The following is a 24,464-nucleotide window of genomic DNA, read 5'->3' as shown; positions in this document are numbered from 1 at the left end:
TGACGCCGACCCCCCGGACCCTCCTGTCTCCTTGCGTCGGGCTTTAGGACCTGGCTCCCTCTCCGGGCTGCCTACTGCGTCACTTTTCTGTGCATTTGAACTTGGCGCGCGCGCCCAACCTTCCACTTTCCGTCTGACCGTTTCTTCGCTCCCCGATGGAGGTGTGGCCACTCCTGACTCGTGCCCTCCCTCCTGTTGTGAGCTGCCAGCGCTTGATCCCTGGCGCCCTTCCTCTTCCCTGCTCTCTGGCGGTGACGCTGGTCCCGATTTCCAACTGCTCCCCTCTGAGTCCCCTCTGGCACTATCTTCCTGGGGTGTCCCCCTAGGCTCCCCCCTTGCCCTGGCCACTGGTGCTCCTTTCTGTAAATCTTCTGATTCACTGGAAAGACTCGGAGATCTCGGGTCGTCGTCATCACTCATCTTTTCTTCTGCCTCCTCCCCCTCGCTCTCTGTTTCCTCCCTTGCCCTTGCCTCTGCTCCTGAACCCCTGACATATACTTTCAATATATATATTCACATATTAAGATCAACATAGTCCACCCCCCTCCACACACATTGTTCACTGAATATTTCTGAGGTATTATATTTTCCATATAGGTTTGTGTTTGAAAGATTAAACATCCTTTATCAGTGTGTATGTGCAGTGACAAATGTGGATCAGATTCACTTCTGAGAAAACTGATTTTCCAAGTCAACATTTCTCCACAGTTTAATTCCTTGAAATTCTCACAGGTGAATCTGCACAAGGGTGATTACCAGCATGTCAATCAGGCTGCCCCAGGCATATGGCCAGGTCTCCAGGGCCATGTTATGGGATAAAGATGAAGATTGAAATGAGCACATAAATCACTCCCTTGTCACTTCAGTAGAATGGAGAGGAATGAATCTCTATGTTAATTATAAGCGAAATTTCCTCTACAATGGTAATGGGTTTGGAAGAGCAGATGGCAAATAGCAGCTATCATCACTGCCCAAAATGGTTCCTCTGAATTCCAGAACGTGCTGCCATCACAGAAAGATACAAAGTACAATTATCTGTGTCTGTCATATACAAGTTCTTGGGGATTATATCTATTTCTCACTGAAACAACCATTGGATATTAAATTTATTTAATATTCCAGGACAATAGATGTACCTTGGATATGATTTCATTTGCTGAGTGAATTTTAACATTCAGAAATGTACTATCCTTCTAGCATCTACAGAAGATGGCTATAGATCAGCTACATTTCAAAGTCTGTAGAGTTTAGTTAGGATGTTTCTGAATGTAAGTCAGAACAGGAAGCCTTCCTCAGCTTACTTTAAGCCTCCACTATTTCAGCATCATAGTTTGGACTAGTTTCTGTTTTATCATTTGTTGCAGCCAGCCGTGCTAAAAGCCATGCAGAAGAAACAATGTGGTAGATTGTGACTTAGCTGAGAGGTTTGCATGGGACTATCAATGGTGGAGATAGGACCACCTCTCCCTTTATGAACCTACCCAGACCCTATGATCTTCATCAGAGGCCCTTCTTTGTATGCCTCCTCCATGAGAAATCCAGAGGGTGGAAACACAAGAACAGGCCTTTTCTGCACTGGCTCACTGTTTGTGGAATGCTCTCCCCAGGGAGGCCAGCCTGGCGTTTTCATTATACACCTTTAGGCACCAGGCAAAAACGTTCCTCTTCAACCATGCCTTTGGCTGGTTAACATCCTATATCCTTTTAAATGTGCTTGGGGGAGGGTGTTATTGGCTGTTTTTGTTTATATTATGTATTTTGTATTTTTAATATTGTCTTTTATGTTGTGAACTGCCTTGACAACTTCAGATGAAGGGTGGCATACAAATTTAATAAATAATAATATCCAAATTTCTTTGAAACAAGGGATAATTAATTGAATCAAGCATCAGAGCATTCAGAAATTGCAACTAAAGTTGCAATGGTTTAAATTATAATCTGTTAGAGCTGTGTGTGTATCCCACGCTATTCTGGGCCAGGGCAACCCAAATTCTGCACAAATATAATTCTACAACTTGTGTAAATTAGATAAATTTGCATGCTTTTTCTATTTTGCATCCTCCCCTCTGTACTTTTTTGTTCTATTTTACATCATATATTCTGCTTTTGCTTGACATATGGACCAAGGCGCTATCCAAGGTGCTGAACACCAAGCTCAATCACTGACAGCCTGATTCAACCACCGCACAGGATTCTGCTAGCAGCAGGCTCATTTTCAGCAAATTGTCAAGCATATTTCCACAACCACATATAAACTTCCTTTTCCATTTTCTGACAGATGAATCCTGCATCCAATGCCACAGTTCTGGGATTTTTGTATTTTTCAGAATCTCATCATAAACATGCCACAGATAATTGCTTGCAAACAGTTTCACTGATCAGATAAAGGAATTTTAAATAGTAAAAGAGACCTTGCAGTGCAACCACTTTTTCTGGGACTACCTGTCAACAACAAATAAATGAGTTATTTCCTGCTTTGACCTAATAATGAGTTGTTTTCTGCTTTGAGCTAATCATTATTACCTTTCCCATTAATGATTTTCTTTTAAAGGACTGCAGATAAAATTAGGAAGAAAAATACTTTTGCTATAGGTAAAAGTGTGAAGTCCATTTGATTAGTAGTGGTCTGTGTATGCACAATTTATCAAAGTTAACTAGATAGTTCTGGACAACTGCAGCATCTTTTTCTTCCTCTAATTTCCTTCCCATTCCTGATCACACAACCTGCCTGAAATCTTTGTCTGTCTGCAACGGCTCACAAGCTCAAATCCAATGTTTAATTAAAAGTACACAAAAGTAACCTGATATATCCCAACAGAAATGTTCTTAAAAGTTATGCAAGAATAACCCTAGCTCTAAATTCATGCAATGACGAACCTGATGATGATGTTATAAGAGGATAATGATATCATTTAAAGAGCTCAAACAAATTCAGATACATTATCTAAGTAATAACCCTGAAAGGTAGGTTGGTGTGATCCTTGTGTTGCCAATGAGGGCTGAAGCTGAGAGACAGTTGTTTGCTTCAGGGTGTCTAGCACATTCATGGATGAGGTGAGATATGAACTGAGAGACAGTGCAGCCCACTGTGCTATACCAGCTCTCAAATATTGTTGCATAAGTCAATAAAAGGAAGACAAATAATTAAACTTCACACTAGCTTTCTAAGTCAATTTCTTCACTGTGTAGCCTTCTTTGAACTTTACTAATCCATCTTGAATTGAAAGAGATATCTTTCCTTTCCATTATGGGGCTACAAATAAATGAGTTATCATACTGGCAGTTTCTGAACACACACAGTCTCTGGGCTGCTACATACAGAAATATGAGAAACATGCAGCAGCAAAGGAAACCATAAAGATCCAAGCTTCCTCTCTTCATGCCTCTTGTATATGATGTCTAAAGTCATTCATTTCTCTAAACATTACAGTGGAATTTCTGAAAGAAATACAAGCCACCCCTCAGGAATTACCCCCTCTGGGCGTACTTTTCCATGGCTTCATCCCATACTGTTGCCGTAATATTTCATTGCCTGCCCCTTGGCTTGGAAATGATCTGATGGGAGGGACACATGCAACAGGCTCCACCCACTTGTTCTGATTCCCAGACATTACTGCAATGAGATGGGACAAGACATGGAAAAGTACTCCTTATGTCAGCGGTTCTCAACCTGTGGGTCCCCATATGTTGTTGGACTACAACTCCCGTAATCCCTGAGCTCTAGCCTTGCTAGCTAGGGGTGATGGGAGTTATAGTTCAACAATATCTGGGGACCCACAGGTTGAGAAATGCTGCCTAGTGTGGTTATGCATGAGGGCACCTCAAGTCATTTGGGATGAGCCATAGCTTGGTGGTGGAGCACATGTTTTATTCACAAAAGCTTCCAGGTTCAATTCCCAACATCTCCAGAGAAGGGTTGGGAAAGAGCCCCTCCCAAAACCCTGGAGAGCTTCCACCAGCATAGATTATATTGAGCAAGATGTCCTGTTACAATGTGTCTTCTGTACCTCACCACACACATAAGACCTGTCAGAGGCTGGTCAGAATCGGACACCAGGGACTGCTCTGCCTCTGAAGATGAAGAAATGCACACACAGACAGAGGAACCTCTGAAAGAGGAGGAGGAGGAGGAGGAGGAGAGGAAGAAGAAGAAGAAGAAGAAGAAGAAGAAGAAGAAGAAGAAGGAGAAGGAGAAGAAGAGTTTGCCCCCCACTTCCTTCAACTTTCCCAGCAGCTGATTCAGAGATGGCACAGTCAGGGGAAGAGCTAAAGTCAGTAGCTAGGCAACCAGGAGGGAGGGAACGTTTAGGAGACTCTTCATTCGAGAGCGGCGGGGACTTTCCTCCCAGCCCTCGTACTAGGAGGTCTGAAAGGGTTAAGGCTCAACAGATGTACAGGGGTGGGAGAGCAGGATGTTGGCATCCTTCTTGCTGCGGAAGGGGTGGGGATCCAGAGTGAACAACTAAGATCCCGAGGGAGGGTGGCTTGATGCAGCTCTCTCTGTGTTGTTGTAAATAAAATGGACTATAAACCTGTTAGAGCCTCGTTGATTCCTATCAGGAGCTCCCAGAGAGAAAGGGAAACTCCTGTGCCTGCCAGCGTATCTTACAACACCCAAGAAACATGGGTTGGGATCTTTAACCCAGAGTTGCAGCATGAAACAAGAAAGTCAATTGTTTCAGAGGGAAAAAAATAAGCTTAAAAGCAACAAGAGGTATGTGGTACATCAACACACTTTATTACAAAGATAGATAGGAAATACACATGGTGATGTTCAATACCAAATTGATATTCATATTTTTACACACTATTTGTGGAGTTCTTTTCTATGCATTGCTTGGCATTGTTTTTGTAACTCATATTGACCTAGGGTCACAAACTGGTCCAATAGGCCCAATTCATTCCTGAGCTCAACCTTCACTTTCTATCTTGCTCATTCTTTGTCCCAAGTTCATGCTAGTCTTTGTCTTGCTCCTGGCTCCCTACTTCCACCTGACCTTCCTGACCTCTTGACTTAAATCTCTATAACTCTATTTCTGACTATGCAACTGCTGCTGAATTTCTACTTGCCTGGTTAGCCGGTCTTCTCAGCATTTAACATGTAGTGTTTTGAACACTGGCTATGAATACTGAAATACTGACATATATGTCTGGTTTCTTCTCTCATTGACGCATAGGACTATCCCCTGTGTTCAGTCTCCAATTCCCTACTAACATTTCCAGTATGGAAAAGAACATTTGGTTTTGATCAGGGGGCTTCCCAGTGTAACAGCAGCCCTGGGGTTTACAGGAAGGCACTTCTGGGTAACCGTTCTGCCTGGCGTCTTGGCATCTATACCCTGAGGGTGTGAGCACACATATGTCTGGGTCTGTCTGAATTAGCAAAAGGCAAGCCAGTTGCAGAGAGGATCTATTATCTTGAATCTTCAAGCAAATTGTTTTCAATTCAACTCAGCTTCCTTTTTAGCAAAACAGAGTGCAGAGGCTTAGCACAAAGTATCTACCACCTGGTAATAAATTAATATCTAGGAAAGATAGTGAGCTCACATTCCATGAGTCGTCGTATGAAGATCTCACAGCTGCTCCTCATTTTCATAATTAGACTCTTTCCAAAATAAACTCTCTTAAAAAAAAAAGAATCTCAACCTGATGGATGAGTGACAAGCTAGCCAAATTTTAGTCACCACATGCCAGAGAAGGGTCTATTACCATACTTGATATAATAAATAATTTTAAAATAGAGATAGATATATGTGTCAGTGATAGACTCTGCTCATACTAAAACTGGAAATGAGTTAATATACACACACACTTAGTCAATTTCCTGTGAACATATGGACTAGTTCATGAGAAAAAATATTCCAGGAGTTCATATTTGATTCATTGATTATATTTCTTGTGGATAAGGATTGTTGTCAAAAGGAAAGAGAGAGAACATTTGATGCTTAATAAAACATTGTACAAGTAGGTAAAATGGTGCAACAACAAAGAGCTGAGGCATTGGAAACTAAGCATTCAGTGACTGCAACACCTACCTGAGAAGTAGCTATATCTTAAGTTCAATATATTTGGCATCAGATCAATGAGTCCATCCATTTTGATTTATATAGTTGTCTGAACTCTTCAGCAAATCAAAATGTTGCATGGATCTGTCCTATTTTCACCTAAACATGAAACCCTCTTCCTTGTCATCTGCAGTTGTGTGTGTGTGTGTGTGTGTGTGTGAGAGAGAGAGAGAGAGAGAGAGAGAGAGAGAATGCACACTATGCCACAATTCATTAGGTTATGTACACCCTGCAGCCTGATTTTAAGGTTTGTTCCTGAGTTACACTGATGTCTGTGGCATGTTATTGCACAAAATTATATCAGAAGGTCCACACAGAATCACAGAATGGTAAAGCTGGAAGGTTTCCCAAGAGTCATCTAGCCCAACCCCCTGCGATGGAAGAATCTTAGCTTGGATTGTCCTGTTGATTATGGGATCTACGTGTAATAAAAGTGATGGCTTATTTCTTCATGACATGACAATCTCAATAGGAACTCTTTGCATCGGTGCTCAAGACAACACCACAACAAGTTTGCAGTCAGCTTGCTTCATATATCGTCTCTCACCAATGTATGCCACAAACATATTTTTTTCATTTAAAGCACTCATAGACCAACTTTCTGTCTCTAGGGAAATTAATCAAGGTGCCTACCAACAATTTAAAGCATCTGACTAAATGCATAGAACATACAAAGGAAAACTAAGACAATAGCTTCATATCAAGTTGTCAAAAGCAGGTACAAGAATTTATTCATGGATCCATATGCAGCATGAATGGCAGTGCTCTGTTTTGTCTTCCACAGTCTAAGTTCCATGGTTAAGAAGGTGCTATTTGGCATTCCCACCTTCAACCTCAAACAGTGGCAAGATGCAAAGCAGGTCTTCCACTAAAAACCCAAGCTTCTTGATAGGTTCATATTGGAGGAGATGGTTCTACAGATATTAAGGTCCCAATATGCTTTGGACTTTAAAGAACAAAACCAGTTAAACCTGGAAATGAATCTGGAACAACAACAACAAAACAATTCCACAGGGCATTCCACAGGGAGGGTGCCACTGCCAAGAAAGCTCTCTGCCTGGTTCCTTGTAACATCACTTCTTGCAGTGAGGGAACTGCCAGAAGACCCTTGGAGGTGGACCTCAGTGTCTGGGTTGGGTATACCTCAAGTCCTGATTATACCTGAATGTATACTATCCTTCAGGTATAGCCAAGGCCAATTGAACACAATGCAAGATATCTAATCACATATAGGAAGGTTGTGCTATAAACATTGTTACCAGGGCATAAGCCCCATTGAACTCACTGGGACTTACTTCTGGGTGTCTATAACACAAACAGTGGGGCTTACTTATTATGTGGGGACTGATGACACATTTGAAACACTGTGGATGTGTATGTGTTTTGTTTTAAAAGTTAATTCACAGATGCTAATCTTTTATTTTGGACTTTACCTTACTCATTCAATAAGATGATTGAGCTCTATATATGAGCAGAACTTTGTGACAGTCAAGCAGAGATTCTTTCCTGGCTTATATCAGTAATTGGTTTCATATTAAAATAAAGGAAACCTGTACAATTCCTTGGGAGGTTGATTTTATGAGCACTTTAGAAAAAAGTAAAAGAAAGGGTGAAAGAATTTATCAGATATAGGAAATTGCTTGCAATACCACAGACATTGTTAACAGTAGTTCTTTGCACCATTCTCCAATCTAAAGAAGGTATGTTTAAATGGGAGAGTCAGAAGAGGACACACAGGTGGGAAGAATATCAGGAAAGAATCTTAACAATACACGATTGCCTTTTGAATCGGCTTACAGCGATGCTGAGAGCCCAGCATTGTCATGGTCCAGCATTTTATTATCTGGTTTAGAAACCTAGAAAATTGGACAATTTCTTTGCAGTTTGCTGTTCATGTTACAACATGGTCAAATTAGTACATGCTAATGTAATGCAATGCAATGTAATGTTACATTAGTGTAACGCAGGTGGCGCTGTGGTCTAAACCACTGAGCCTAGGGCTTGCCGATCAGAAGGTCGGTGGTTTGAATCCCGGCTTCTGTTGATCGGTCCCTGCTCCTGCCAACCTAGCAGTTCGAAAGCACATCAAAGTGCAAGTAGATAAATAGGTACCACTCCAGTGGGAAGGTAAACAGCGTTTCCGTGAGCTGGTCTGGTTTCACCAGAAGCTATCTGCGGACAAACGCCACCTCTCTCGGCCAGTAAAGCGAGATGAGCACTGCAACCCCAGAGTCATTCATGACTGGACTTAACTGTCAGGGGTTTTTTACCTTTACCTTTAATGTAACCATCCAGGTCCCCCTCTTTGTAGAAGAATCACAAACAGAATCTTTCCTGACTTTTCTCCCACACGTGTGTCCCTTGTGTCCTAGGATACTTCACTGATTCTTGGGAGATTTTGTGGGTTGGCATTCTGTGGGTTGGCATGGTCAGCGTGCTTTGAACATATACATCCTTCTACTTAGATCACTTGTTCATCTAATTCAGCATTGTGTACCCAGACTGGCACTGGCTTTCCAAATCTCAGGAAGGGTGTTTTTCTCACTCTTGCTGCCTGAAATCCTTGTACAGTGGTACCTTGGTGGGTGAACACTTCGGAAGCTGGACAATTAGGAACACAAACATGAATGCTTCCGTTTTCAAACGATTTTCAGAAATCAATTGAACGGCTTCTGGGGAGGTTCCCCAACCCATTGACTTTGCAGCTGGCCCATTGTTCCTAGGTTTTCGAATGTTTCGGAAGCCAAACGGTCTTCCAGAATGGATTAAGTTCAAAAACTGAGGTTCCACTCTATTTGGAAAGGGCAAAGAATAAACTGAGGAACTTTTTGCATGCATGCAGATAATTTAAAAGGTAAAGGTAAAGGTACCCCTGCCCGAACGGGCCAGTCTTGACAGACTCTGGGGTTTGTGCGCCCATCTCACATCTATTGGCCGGGGGCCAGCGCTGTCCGGAGACACTTCCGGGTCACGTGGCCAGCGTGACAACGCTGCTCTGGCGAGCCAGAGCCGCACACGGAACGCCGTTTACCTTCCCGCTGGTAAGCGGTACCTATTTATCTACTTGCCCCCGGGGGTGCTTTCGAACTGCTAGGTTGGCAGGCGCTGGGACCGAGCAGCGGGAGCGCACCCCGCCGCGGGGATTCGAACCGCCGACCTTTCGATCGGCAAGCCCTAGGCGCTGAGGCTTTTACCCACAGCGCCACCCGCGTCCCATGCAGATAATTTACTGTTGCTTTAATATGGGTGTTGAGCCCAGTGGTGGCACAGAGAGCTCAGATGTAATGGCTCTGGGTTTTTTGAGACCTGCATGGGCTACTCTGCTGATCTGCTAGGCTGAATATAGCTACTGAATTTGTTGCCTGGGATGGCATTCATTGTTATTCTTTAGAGAGCCTAGTGGTGGTTTCCTATCTTGTGCTTCTTTTGGATAGTTCATTAAATGCATTAATCACTTTCTGTACATAGAAATTTCCCCTGAACTCCCAGCAGACCAGGCCTGTTTCTCATTTTCAGATTATCCCAGCAACCCTGGCCCTTTGTAGAACAGTAATAGAAGACTTATATTTTGTCTTCAGTTAATGCAGTCTGGTGCTTTCTTTTCCTTTTTCCTTAAATGCTTTCCTCGGTGCCTTTGGTCAGGTAGTTTGAAATGTCCTCAAGTTCAAACCAATAATATTTACTGTTGTTTTAATATGGGTGTTGATCCCAGAGTTTTATCAGTATTTTAGAGATGCTTAGGTAGGGCATGGCCAAAAATGGGTTCGGAACCACTGCTTTAGTTAGACTAGTGCATTGTAGGGTGTTGGAGTAGATGGCCCTTGGAGTCCCTTCCAATACTACAATTCTATGATTCAGCCACATATCATCTCTGACCACACTGGACTCATACAAGACTACTGTGAAATGGCCAGTGATCCACTATGGAACAATATCACAACTTCCTACACTGCAGGGGCCCTTATCCCATTTTTGTCTTATCTATATTTGGTCTTGAACAAAAGGCTGTGCAACCAATGGAAGTATCATATCATTTCAGATATTGATTTTCACTCCGGTTCTGTGGAATTAGCTTCACTTCCAGGCATTCACTATCTGTTATCCTGAGGATACAACTCTAAGACTTCCGTTATTAAGTGAGAGTCAAGACTCTTTTTGATCATTAGACGACCCTTGTCATCAGCCCCATATTACTCACTAATCTTAGACTTTCCCTCTGCTATTTTTCTTTGCGGCATTGCTGCACATTGGCCAAAAGGGGGGAAAGTCAAAAGCAGGGCGTGGGTAAATAATCTGTTTCTTTCTTTCTCATCACCCTCTTGCTATCACTTTCTCAAAAAAGTCAACCAGTTTTGTGGATTTATATACTACTTCCTTTTCTCCAGCTATGGGTGTGAGTTATGCCATGATTTAGGTGAAAATAGGGGTTGTTTTCAACACTCGGGATGAAAGACACGGTGGGGGAAATTAGCAAGCCAAAATATCTTGCTGTCGGGATTGATTGGCAATGACATTTAAAGAGCAGAATGGAGGAAATCGAACAAAGGCAGCTGATGTGAGGAATAATGACTGACACACTGAGCAAACAGAAAGGAGACTGCTGTGGTACGTAATGTGCTGTATCATTTTTGAGCTATGTTGTTCTGAGAAGATGCTGGAATGCTAATGCTGAGATAAAAATCTATCTCAGACTCATTTTTAACCTCCCTCAGGCAATTTGTTTCTGCAAGATATTCTTTTATGTCCCACCATCCTTTCCTAATGTCTCAGAGATGGCCATAGCAGGAGACAGAACCAAATGAAACAGCAGAAGACGACAAGCTGATTTGATGGTCTGTTGGTTAATAACAGAACTGTCTCAAGAAATCTGCAAAAAAAGTATATAAAAATTTAAAAAAATCAAGGAAAAAGAAGGAGATGCCTCATTTAGCAGTCCTTGGGTCTTAAATTATAGCACTTAAATTATATGACTAGACTCTTTTGAGACCAGTAAATAAATGACCCTACATGACATGTTTATATAGCAAAATCTGCTTTTTTAAAGGGATAAACTCCTCACAGGGGAAACTTCAATTGGTGTTACCAAGTTAGTTCAGGTCATATGTTTCAAAGCATGTCTACACTCAACTTGCCTATTTTCATGGAATAAGCCCATCCAGAAAACAAATGTTTGTGGAGGGGTAGATGGGAAGTTAGCTCAAATGGTTTACAAGGGGAAAACCTCTAACCACTGCACCTCTTCCTTTACTCACCTGGAATACAGTCTGATGCCAGTTTTACTCGCATGCTAATCAAATTTTAAGGAGCCAAGTGTGGGTAATGTTCAGATCATTTAGTACTTTATCCATTATAAAGCAACTGAAACAATTCAGAGCTTTCCCAGAAAACAAAGGGTTTCACTGAAAAACAGTACCAAAGTAGCAATTAGCTGGCTTTCTCGGAAAGGGAGACAGGGAGAAAAAGGAGGGATTGTGGGGTGATTTGATGGCACAGCCCCTCCGAAGAGCTTTGGCTTGCACAAGAAGAGAAAAGAAAGGGAATAGGTGCTGCAGAGCTGAACAAATATGTAAGAGAATAGGGTTAGACTACAGAAGAAGGGGAATTTTAGCGATCCCCTTGCACTCGGACTGATGGAGAAGAGGGAATGTTCTCAGGATACAAGGTGGGCATCAGCCAAGAGCTACCATAATTTGGGGGAGGCAATTGTCTTTTCATTCTGTTTTTAGGGTACTGTAAATATCACCTTTAGGGCTCAGAATGTACAGAGGATGTACAGTGAGGCTTTGATAGAGTAGTTACACTACCCAGAAGTCCAACACTGATGAATAGCAGAATGGGGCCACACCTTTCTCCGTCCCAGCCTTGCCTGAATTCCTATTCCTCCTCCTTACCATTTACATGAAAGGATTGGGATCAAAGGCTGCATATAGCTTTAGGGTGCAGGTTGTCCATCCTCATCCTAGGTCAGTGTAGCCAGCACGATGCCCCCCAAATGTTGTGGCACTACAATACCCATCATTCCTTGCCACCATGGCCAATGGCCTTTTCTAGACAAAGTGGGGGGGGCAATGAGTTGAAATCACAAGCCAAAATATGGATGGCAGACGATATTTTGATAAGTCACATTTGAAACAGCAACTTTTCAAACATTGAACCTTGACACAAATCAATATCTGAGCTCCTACCATGTCCACAAGTGAACAAAAATGACTTTTGCAGAACATTTTTCATTATACGAAATCCACAGATAGAAGAAGTTCTGAAGAGTCCAAGGGTGAGAACTAGATCCAGATTTTTATTTTGTTATTCTGTCTGCCCTTAAAACAGCAACATCAAAGAACCAAGAGCATCATTAATTCCATTGCTAGAGACTGAACAGAGCAGACACCAACCAGAAAGTCTCTAGTCCATTACCCATGGCCTTCCTGACAGCTTGTCTCCAGATGCAGTAATCTGTATCTTAATCCTGCATACAGTTAGGCTGCTCAAATTCAATAAGTTTCATGGGTCTGTGTGTGGAATCACTGCAGTTGGGAACATGCATTTCAGTCAATTTTATGGCACTCCCGGGATAAGCAAATACAACACACACAAATTTACATAGTATCATACAACTAAGCTTGAGGAAGTTTAATTACAAAACTGCATTTTAATTGATTACCAGTGGAATAAATTACAACAGTGCTATTCTGAGAAATGGTGGCCGGTACACACTTATCAGTGGAGGCTATTTCCCCCTGCTCAAACAGAATAATGGTTTAATTGCAATAAATCTAGACCTGCAATTGAGAACATTGATGTGTGTGCATATTGCTTTTTAAAAAATAATAATAATAAAAGGCAATTTTAAAGCTGAAAAGTAAGGTTCCAGTATGTTGTACAAGGAAATGAAAGAAAATATCATAACAAATTTATCATTTCATCATTATCATCTCTATTGCTTATAGGAGCACTGCAACTTCTACAACTAACACTATTAATATAGTAAAAACAACAATAACAACATGATTGCATGACCTTGGTCGTTTCAAATAAAGAGGAAAATGTGTGATTGGTATATAAAGTCTTCATACCAAAATGGAAAGGGATCAAACAACCATCTGCTCTACTGCCTTGGCCTAAGGTTGCAGTACACTAACTCCAGCAGCCTATCCTATCCAGGGCACAGGGCACCGAACTAGATAGCAGGTAGACTGTACTGACCAACGTGCACCCAGATTGCAGTTTACACCTAAAGAGACATTTTAAGGCAAATGTCGAGGCTCCTGCATGAGTAAGATATCTGAAGATTGTCATGGGAAACAAAAAGTGTTCTTATTAAGGCTACCAAAATTTGAAGAAAAAAAAAAGGCTCCACATAATAAGTGCAGGTGTCTAAACAAATCATACTGCAGCTCTTCCACCACCCATGAAACTTCTAGTTCTACTCAGCAAGGACCATCATAACGGAAGAGGGGAGTTGTAGTCCAACATTTGGAGGGCACTTGGCTGGGGAAGGCTGCTTCATACCTTGACCCAACTATGCCCCATTGTTTCATGTTATTAGGATAGAGCCAAATGTTATCTAGTAAACATTTTCAGTGAGAAGGTTAGGGCTGTTGGAGAATCCAAACCGCTCCTATTTTGCATCTATTGGCTGGTGTCCACAGTACAACCTGGTTGCTGCTTCAGCACTAGCTTTCAGTCTTAACAGTCCAACTACCCCCTCCCCTTTACCCAGAGGCAATCAGATTTGGCTATGTGATGACCTAATGAGGACAAATGAAGCTAACAGGACACATTGGGGAAGCATTGCCCTTACTTTGAATTGTCCTCCTTGGTGTCATTTACATAGTCATATCTGATGATGATGCCACTGTTCCTCAGATGATGGTGGCTGATTTGAAGGGGGGAAATAGGTACCGAAATTGAATTTCATTAGGGTGAAGAATAATTATCACCACCTGAATGACCCACATTGGGGCAGGAAGACAGAACTACCCGAGACTGTCTTAGCAGAACCTCCTGTGCAGAATTGGCAGGGAGGGTAAACTTTCCCTAAACCTCCTGGGGGGAAATAAGTCACCAAAAAGGGAGTTACATGTGATGAGTAAAGAAAATGTTCATAAACATACCTCCAAGTTTTGGCTCAGCCATATCTGTTCTCATCTAATTTACTTATTGTATATCCATCAAGAATGAGCTCAGGGTGGATCACAACAAAGCAAAAATACATTAACCAAAAATAAAGCATGCAATAAAAACAGATTATTAAAACGTATTTCATTTTTCACAATGGAGTCCCTATATTACACTTGAAATACTTTCTAGAAGAAGGTGGTCTTTAGCTAGTGCTGAAAGATAGATAAATTCAGCACCAGCCAAAGCTCGGAAGGGAAGAGGGTGCTCAAAGCTATTGCTTAGAAGGCCCTCTGGTGGGCCATAGATCCCCTGTCTCTTTATACCAATAGCTGCTAGCTATGATGGAGACAATGCTCTGCACCCCTGGTCAGAGGCAGTATGTTTCTGAATACCAGTTGTTGGAAACCACAGGAGAGCAGAGTGATTTGTGCTCAAGTCCTGCTTGTAAGTTTCCTGCAGGCATCTGGTTAGCTACTGTGAGAACAGGATGCTGGACCAAAAGGGCTATTGGCTCATCTTGTTGTCATTTAGTTGTTTAGTCGTGTCTGACTCTTATGTTTTTAATAAAGGATGGTATTACCCCAGCTGATGCCAAAGTCTGGGTAGGATGATACGTTTCCTTTTGTTAATGTTAACTGGTGACCCAAATCAGTGATCCAAAAAACAACAACCCCTTCTACTCATCCTGATCAATTTCCTCTCGGCTGATAAAAGGTACGAGAAAGCAATGCTACTTATATTTTGTGGGTATATATAAGTCCTCTTGCCAATACAGTGGTACCTTGGGTTAAGAACTTAATTCGTTCTGGAGGTCCATTCTTAACCTGAAACTGTTCTTAATCTGAGGTATCACTTTAGCTAATGGGGCCTTCTGCTGCCGCTGCGCCACCAGAGCACAATTTCTGTTCTCATCCTGAAGCAAAGTTCTTAACCCGAGGTACTATTTCTGGGTTAGCGGAGTCTGAAACCTGAAGCGTCTGTAACCTGAAGCATCTGTGACCTGAAGCGTCTGTAACCTGAAGCATCTGTAACCCGAGGTACCACTGTAAAGTTAGGGTTTTTTGTTTTCTACACAATTAGCTTCATGCACTTTATAAATATAATTGAATGAACCTAATTCTACGTTCATTCAGTAAAAACAACAGAAACCACACTACAAGTACCTGTACTATCATCTGCATCATCTGAAGTGACATGCCACGGTGGATGATGCATTTACAAACATATTTCTAGATTATGGTGGCTATTGCCAAGTGCAGCTCAATATCAGGGACAGTCCAACCATTAGACGACGTTGCTGCCTCAGGTGGCGGAAGTGCCCAAGGTGGCACCTCCGCTGCTGGTGGAGAAGTGCCACTGGCTTCAATCTAAGGTGAGATCTTACCAAAATCACAAAAGATCTGGTGTGATTTTGGTGAGATCTTGCTGGAAGCCAGCGAGATTTCCCCCAAATGCAATGCCAATGTCCGCACCACTGGACGGTGAAGGCAGTGGTGGCAGCAGGGCAGGGTAGCACTTCCTGTTTCAGCTCAAGTGGTGAAAGGGTACATCCTGCTAGAAATGGTGTGTGTGACCCATGTTTCTGTTGATAAGAGGTTGGCGGATGAATACCTGCAAGTGACTGAGTCCAATACGTTGTGGAATAGCATTCTGTCTACCAACAGCATGAACGTTATGCTCCACAAGTGAGGCTTGCAATGAAGTGTTCCAGCATGGAGTGTTGCTAATCAAGTTTCCACCACCACCACCACTCATTCCATTCTACTTCATGTTATTTTTCCACCACCACCACCAATGGCAACAGTTAGTCAGCATACCCCTTCTGGGATAGCTCAGTTGGTAAGAGCATGAGATTCTTGATCTCAGGATTGTGTGTTCAAGCTCCACCTTGGGCAAAAGAATGCTGCATTGCAGGGGGTTGAACGAGAGGCCCCTCATAGTCCCTTCCAACTCTGCCATGTGATTCCATGGATACTGAGCACACTTGGTCCTCACTGGGCTGTTTGCACAGTCTCACCTTGGTTTTTTCTTTCTAGAGTTTCTCACCCACCCCTTTATAAACACTGAGGTTTCATCTACCCTAATGATACCTTCCTCTCTAGAGCATATGTTGTGCTGCTTCAAAAAGCATGGCAGAAAGAGACTGAGCACTGGGAATGGAGGGAATGAAAACCAATTCCATTTCCTCTTAGAGAGGAAACAGAAAAGCTAAGTGCTCTGGTTTTGCTACTCCTGCTCTTACAAGCTAAATCTAACTTGTTCACATCCTACATTTTCACATACTGCCATTTCCCATAGGTTTTATTTTCTCATTTACTGTTTCATTTACTATCTACTATGATACCCCTCCATTTTGACCGTTTGGGGATTAGGTCTGCTGTGGCTGGCATGTTCAGTTGTGGTGTTTTCCACAGCTGAATTCTTAATATTCCTAATGTAAAAAAAAACCAACACAGTTCATTAATCTAGTTGGCTGTTTTTTTGTTTCACAACAAAATGAGACTAACAATGTTATGGGTGGTGATATGGCTTTTGGTGATAGGTCTTTCCCTAGAGAAGCATGCTACTGTCTATGAAATCCAGATATTAGCAGAAGTAAAGATGTCCCTTTAATTTGTTTTCCTTCTGAGCAGCCCCCTATAAAGGGTATATAACATAAACAATGAATGTGCTTGCCATAACAGACTTTTTTTTTTTAAGGGCTAACATTAACACAACTGTTGTAAGGCACCCAGTAATTTTTCATAAGCCTGCATTGTTAAAGGAAAAATGCATGAAAGCAACATTGCTATATATTTGTATTTATCATGGGGATTTTACCTTTCAAATTGCTTTAATGTTGAGGGGAAAGCAAATGCTTTCTATAACAATTTAATTTCAAACGTGACCCATTTCCTAGGAGGTAGCAGTCAATATTGTTGCAGAAGCACCCAAGATTTAAATGCATCATATATAGCCTGCTTATTATTGCTTTATATCACCAAAGATGATGCCATGGCAACCATGCAACAGTCAGTCATTGCATCTGGCTTATTGCCTGTCAGCACCAGGTCTCAGTTCCACTGTATGTGACTCCTAGTTCTATTTCAATATTACCTGCTAGATGGCAGTGGATGACTTTTTACTTTGTGCACCACTGGTGGTTGGGGGATTTTCCTTGCAAAACTCCTGTCACATGTGGCACATGCGGACAAAGAAAATACATTTTCACAAGATGCTTCAAGACAACTGTTTTAAATGGAATAACCTTAGTTTGGTTTAAAAATCTTTACATTTTAATGTTTGATATTCTATATTTGTATAGTAAAGTACCCTGGGATCTCTAAGATGAAGCATGGCTTAGAAATCACATTAAATAAATAAAACTCCATTTTGGTGCCACTAATCTCAAGAACCACACACAAACACACATACACACATACTTTTAGATTCTTGCTTATCATGCTGACTCTAAACCATGTGTAGGCAAACTAAGGCCCGGGGTCTGGCCCTGGCCCAATCGCCTTCTAAATCCGGCCCGCGGATGGTCAGTGTGTTTTTACATGAGTAGAATGTGTCATTTTATCTAAAATGCATCTCTGGGTTATTTGTAGAGCCTGCTTGGTGTTTTTACATGAGTAGAATGTGTGCTTTTATTTAAAATGCACCTCTGGGTTATTTGTGGGGCATAGGAATTCGTTCACCCCCCCCCCAAATATAGTCCGCCCCCCAAAAGGTCTGAGGGACAGTGGACTGGCCCCCTGCTGAAAAAGTTTGCTGACCCCTGCTCTAAACTTTCACTTTACAGCAATGATTGCCAGCTACCACCATTGGGCTTTTAACCATTTGTGCAAGAACAGATCCAATAGCAATAGTTGTTTCTGGCGATTAACTAGTTTCTGCCCTCCAGATTTTGCCTTGTGGTTCCCAAACCTACTGTGGGAGTGAAGGAGCAAGAGAAGCATGTTCACAAAAAGATTAGAGATCAAAAGGGAGGGTTGTAAGATTTTAACCCCTCCTATTCCCTCAATTCTGCAAATGGCCCTGAGAGGCTATTTTGCCTTCCAAGACAGGCTCAGTGCTGACTCCAGTTTTTTTGGGGGTAGGGGATACCCTCGTATTTTCAGGGGATAACTTACAGGTGGTGAAAGGGTTAGAGGCTCCATTCCAACCTACCAATTTATCTCTGCAAGTGCTGCTCACCCCCACATTAGTCTTACAAGAACTAATGGGGAACACATACACCATTTTGATTGTATTACTGCCAGTTCTGTCCTAAGGCACCACACAATAACTTTATCAGAAGAGCCACCTACTTAACGAATAGCTGAAAATATCAGTGGCAGGGCATCTGAGGACAAAGGTAGCTCATGATACAAAAAAAAAAGCCCAAATGCAACCAAGAGCGTGTTGTGCATCTCCATGGAAACAAACAATCTTTATAAGAATATTTACATCACATTATGAATAGAAAGAGCCCACCAAAGCAATCAGCACTTATATAAATGCTGAAAATGAATAATTGTGAGTTTCTCCAACACAATCAGTGGTTATAAGAAAAGTGATATAAGAAATTTTTAGTACAATTTTTAAGAGGCACAGGTGTAGTACTCCATGATTAGCTTTGTTACTGAAAGCACAGCTTGCCTACAATCTGCAGAGAACAAAATGATGGAAGATTCTGATTTACTAAAACACTGATAATTAATTGCAACTGCAATCAAATAGGTTTGCAATTGGATGCAATTGCCATTAGGACACAGTGTTTTACAAAAAGCCAATCTCCAATATAAGCTAGTCAAAAAGTGTTGTTCCATTGGGACTGGGGGGGGGGGAGGAGTTGGATAAGGTTTGCTTGCAGTTTCCATTGCAAGCATAATCTCAATTCTGTGTGGATTAACTCAACTCAACTAGAGACATGAAACTGGCAAACCACAGGGCTGGGCGGGATCTCCTGGACCCATCAAGCCAAATGAACAATGATATTATATGACCCTCAACACCTTAGGATATTGTAAACTCAGATGCTGACACAGTTAGTTAAACTCAGAAAGTCAAACTGTTTTTGAACAAAAGGATGGAAGGGCAGAATGTTTCATTCTGAGATTTGTCAGACTCTTGTTGTCAGAGATAAAATATCCTGCTTAATATCTGTAGTTAATTGTCCAAGTCATTATCAGCTTTCCAACAGCAGCACATTCCTCTGAATTCGTCTAGTTTTGATGCTATTCAGTGGTTTTCTGCATCCAGTAAATCAAATCCTCAATTCAGTCCATCAATCTAGCATAGCCTCCATCCATTCAACAGAACTAGATCTGCTCTGGACCCATATTCTGATTCATCTTCTCACCTTGATGCCACACTTCTCTGAGTCCTTTGTGTTCTGCTATTTATAATAGCCACAGTCTAAAACCACCATTGCACACACGATCCTTTACTAACAACATGCCAAAACTACAACTCTAAACATAATAATGATTCTAGTCTGGTTGGTGGAAGGGAGCCTTGGGATTATTCATGTCAGGAACAAGGTAAAGGCTTCTACATCAGACCAAATTTGTTATAAAAACTGGGTCTCACATATGTGTAACCGACAGCAGGAAACTGAGCTAAATAATTCCTGTAATACCGAATCAACCCCTTTTTGTGCATATAGCAGCATATATTTACAAAGACCAAAATCTGACAGCAATCCCATTTTAATAGAGAAGGCTTTGTTTTCTGTGTTTCTTTTATGCCTCTTCATGGCTAATCAACTTGGTTGGGCTTCCGCCCTGTTAATATCATATGAAGTCCTCCACCATGCTGATTTCTGGAGAGATGTCCCACAAAACCTATGAAAAGCTTTGCATTTAAAAAAAAATAATAATCTGAGAAACCTTTTAACAGCTCTGGGTAAAAGTCTAAGAAGAACTGCTTCAGTTCAGACCTCTCACCTAGGTTGAATTGCTAACTTTCGATCTGAGCTTTGACTGCACTTCCAGCCAATGTCAGATAACTGTTGGTTACTTAAAAAAAGAAAAGAATGCTGCACGATTAAGTTATAGCTATCAAAATACAGTACATAAAATAATTCCTTTTCTGTTCTGTATGTATCGCACACTTGGGTTATGACAAATCCGTAACGATGGGTGGGGGAACTAAGAGAGGAATGGTGGGAACAATAGGAGGAGAAGGAAGAGGAATAATAATAACTTGGGGAGTGGAACTCTGTTAGAGATCTCATCATACAGACCTTGATAAAGTGTTTTAATTTTAAAGCAACAGCCTCTGCAATGGTGAACTAGATGGGAAAGGCAGAAAAAAGATTGGGGGGGGGGAGAGAGAGAGAGAGAGAGAGAAAGGGCTTGTAGAGAGAGCCACTACTTACAGGTGTAGGTCATTTCAAAGCTGTCACTAATATTCACAATGTCAATCTGAGGAGCCAGCTTGGGGGGCTCTGTGAACTGAGACAATGCAAACATAAAAGCGGCATGTTCCTGGGATTGTTGAGTAGGAAATAATCCCCCTGGAGAAAAACAGAAAAGAGGTTGGAAACTAATCAGCAGTGAAACATTAAGTGACAATGGCATTATTATGACCACACTTCAGCATGTAGGCATTCTAGGACGCCACTTTGCTAGTAGAGTGGCAAAAACTTTTCTCCAGACACGTTTCCAGAAAGGTAGCCATGTCAGACAGTGTCTGCTAGCAAAAAGAACAAAGAATCCTCTTGTGCCTTAAAGACTGACAAATGCATCTGGGCATGATCTTTCAGGATCCTGTGCAGTCTGACCATTACGCAAACACAAAACACACCACCAGATCCCAGATATGATCGTGAACAAAGAGTGAATCAGGGCTATGGAGAACGGGGAGGGTGTGTGTGTGTGTGTGGGGGGGTCATTTCCGTGGGCTTCATTTCCTGTAAGGGTTAAAAAGGAGCTGGTCAAATACAGGAATGAGCATCTCCACCCCCTTTTCATCCAAGGGAGACTCCTCCCCCCATCCCCCTTACACCAGATCTGAATCTGCTACATTTGCCCACACGAAGCAGATGTTTACTCAACAAGTTGTTGGAGAACTAAGAGGAAATGAACAAAGGAAAACGAATCCTGCATTATCCAAGCAGCACCTTTCTATGGACAATGGGGCCTGGGGAGTGGCCAAATAACTGTTACAAATAAATGAAGCCACACTGTATCACGAGGGGTGTTAGCTGTACCAAGGGGTGTACTCAGGTAACAAGAAGACCTCGCAGAAACCTGGGTGCCACAAGGTCTGCTTATTACTGAATTATTTAGTTTCCCATCTTAGAAATGCAGGGCAGAGTGCGTAACTGCCCAAATGGCTCCAAGCGTGCTGCTGACAGTGGCTTAATTGTAGCTAAATGTGCAATTAGACCTCTGAATCCGGTTTCGGCACTTTGGGGGTCCATTTGAGTTTTGACAGCAATGCAAATCGAGTGTGACATGCCTAAGGTGCAGATGTGCAAATGAGGCAGAGACAAGAGTCAGTGGCGGGATGGAGCAGAGCATCATAAGGATGATCACCGTCGTCAATATTATTCATCGCTCTCACACTTTAATTCAGCAAAGAAAGCAAAAGCAGGAAGCGCAGCCTCCAACGAATAATAGCAGGATACTTTCTGCACGTTCAGCAGCATGCACGATTTCTGGATTTGGTGTTGTTTTTTTTCCGTGGAAAGGCTTATTTTTGCACCAGGAAAACAAACAAACAAATAAAAAACACTAAACCCACACTTCGGTGCCTGTGGTTGCCAAGGAGGGGGCTAGAAATGGCAGCCTGCTAATTTTGCAGGTTCGTTTTGTGTTTCCCCGAAGAAATCTGGGAAAGGAGGAAGCCGGCGAGGGAACGTTAAAACTGCAATAAAAGCGCCAATCCTGCAAGTGAGGCTATCCCATGAGTTTCTCTCCCCCCCCCCCCTTTACGGCGAGGGCGAGCCAGGAATTGGCATTGCAAAGAGACATAAGGGCGAGGAGGGATAGCAAATACTATCAGTTATGTATTTGGGGTGGGGGAGAGAAGCTGCCTGCTGATTGAATGGGGGGGGGGCGAAATGAATGAAAGGTGTATCGCTGATGCTTGGGAAGGTGGAGGGGGGGCTGGGAAACAAGTGGATGCATGGAATGGAAGGAGCCTGAGTGCAACACCTTCCTGGCGTTGTTCTGCTTTTGTTTCAGCGCAACAACAAAGACTGGTTTCTCCCCGAGGTTATCTCTTTACTTACGGACAGTAGAAACCATTCCCCACTCCCCCAAATCAAAGGATGGCAAAAGAATGCAAAGTGCCCATTTCCCCAAATGAAATGCTGAGTCCCAGATTTAGGATGAGAGAGAAATTGTTTGCTTCCTCCATTTCGGAAGCAGGCATGTGCAGGCATGTCCCCCACCCACTAAGAAGGAGAGATCCATCCCATATCACTATCTATTCCCCCCCCCCCGATCCCCCAATTCTATAGCAAATCCACCCCATGCATGGGCCAGACCCCCATTCTTTCTTTGCAGGTGGAGGCGGTGGATGGGCTAGATTTAACACACACACACACACACACACACACACACAGCCATCCAGGAAAATGCGTTCGCTACAGAATGGGCAACCTTTTCGCACTCACCTATCTGGATGTTGCTGGGGAAATTGACCCCCAACACTGCCCCTAGGAAACTGGTGCAGAAGAAGGCAAAAATGTGCTGCATATTCCCTTTTGCATTGGCGAGAAAGAAGCCCAGGTCCAAGCATAGATTTGGTAGTTCCCCCCTTCTGGTTTTCTTCCTTGCTTTCTTTCTTCCTTCCTTTCTTTTTCCTTTTCCTCTCCCCCTTTCGGTCCTCACTTCCTCCTATACTGCCGTGTGTCTCTTTCTCCTGGAATCCAGCGCTTAGATCGTTGCCTTAACGCCAACTGACAGCAGGATTAACTGAGCTCTGAGAGAGAGAGGAAGAGAGAGAGAGAAACCCTTTCTCATCCACAGCCCCCCTCCTCTCTCTCTCTCACTCACTCACTCACTCACATGCATGCACACACAGTCTTCTCTCTCTCTCTCTCTCTCTCTCTCACACACACACACACACACACACACTGTACTCTCTCTCCTCCTGCTCATTTCCCTCTCATTGTTTTACTGTCCACCCCACTTTTTTTTTTTTGGCAGCCTCTTTCCTGAGGGTCCCCTCCTTCACCACGTGCTGTTTCCCATAGAAACATCGGAAGCTGCCTCAGACTATTGATCCAGCTCTGCTCAGCATCGTCGACACCGGCTGCCCGCGGCTCTCCAGACAGGGCTCTTTCCCCAGCATTGCTCGGAGACACTGGGCATCCAACTTGGGGTGCTCTAACCACTGGGCCCCACCACCTTTCCCCATAACACCAACCGCCTTCCCTCCACAATCTTTCGGCAGGTCCTGGCTGGGACAGCCTCTCTGCCAGCCGGTCCCTGAGCGGCAAACTCCAGCCGAGAAAGGGCTCTGCTCTTTAGTCACAGATCAATAGGTCCTCGGGCGGGGTTGCTCGGCTCTTGGGATCCAAGGTCTGCGAAGCTCCAAGTCGCTCGCTACAGTCCAGATCATTAAGACAATGATGGGTAAGATGGAAACAAATGGCTCTCCAGAGAGGAAGGTGAGGGGGGGGGAGGGTAATTTTTAGGGGAAGGCAAAAGGAGAGGCTGACATTCGTCTTTTCCCTTTCCAGCTGAGTTTTCTCCCACCTGTCTCAACATTAACCTGCTTGTCCCATTTTGCCTTCCTGAAGATGTGTTTTGTTCCTGCCCTCAACGGAAAGGAATCCAGGCTAAAGAGGGCATCACAAAGGCTAGAAGTTTACATACCTTAGACTTATTAATGAGAGGTGTGTGTGTCTCTATGTGTGTTTGTGTGTGCCAGAGAGATGATGAGGAGAAGGTTCGGGCTCTCTTACAGCGAACAGCTTTCCTTCCCACTCTCGCCACATCTCTTCTGGGGTTTAAAACATTTAGGGCACAGGCATTCGTTTTGTAAATGCAAATCCACTGCAACGGAGGAGGGCACAGTTCAATCGCTGTTCTTTATTCTTTGTATATACTACAGTAGCAACCAGGCATGCCGGCCTAGAGCAGGATCCTCCAAGCAGCTCAATCCTGCGCTTGACTTGCCTAGCAAAAATGTATAAATGCTGCAGCTGCACCAGCATCTCTATTGGCATACTCATCAACCAGTCAACCAATCCTGGCTTTTGTATCTATACAGGCTCCTTCTTCTTTGCAAAACCAAAACATCGCCTGCTGCAACAGCAAACTAAAAAGACAGGAGTTGAATGCATGCCCA

At 42.9% G+C, this 24,464-nt stretch overlaps 1 protein-coding gene across 7 annotated transcripts in view; it reads right to left on the bottom strand.

Moving 5' to 3' along the window:
• The window catches only part of GRIA1 (glutamate ionotropic receptor AMPA type subunit 1), a 195,021-nt gene extending 171,752 nt beyond the window's left edge, over window positions 1–23,269 (bottom strand). For 4 of the 7 annotated variants that reach the window (XM_082211757.1, XM_082211759.1, XM_082211758.1 and 1 more), the window contains exons 1-2: window positions 22,783–23,265; window positions 20,536–20,673 (exon numbers count right to left, since the gene is read on the bottom strand). In XM_082211757.1, coding sequence (XP_082067883.1) covers window positions 20,536–20,673; window positions 22,783–22,864 — 220 coding nt within the window. In that variant the 5' untranslated portion in view covers window positions 22,865–23,265. Of the gene's footprint in view, window positions 1–20,535; window positions 20,674–22,782 lie in introns of all 7 variants that reach the window. The other 3 variants (XR_014216603.1, XM_082211762.1, XM_082211760.1) reach the window with 3 other exon arrangements.
• Window positions 23,270–24,464: the final 1,195 nt, after the last annotated feature.

This window comes from Podarcis vaucheri, assembly GCF_965113315.1.
Source record: "Podarcis vaucheri genome assembly, chromosome: 2".
Taxonomy (NCBI): Eukaryota; Metazoa; Chordata; class Lepidosauria; order Squamata; family Lacertidae; genus Podarcis; species Podarcis vaucheri.
The sequence above is the reverse complement of the archived record's forward strand: the minus strand, read 5'-3'. Positions and strand labels throughout refer to the sequence as shown.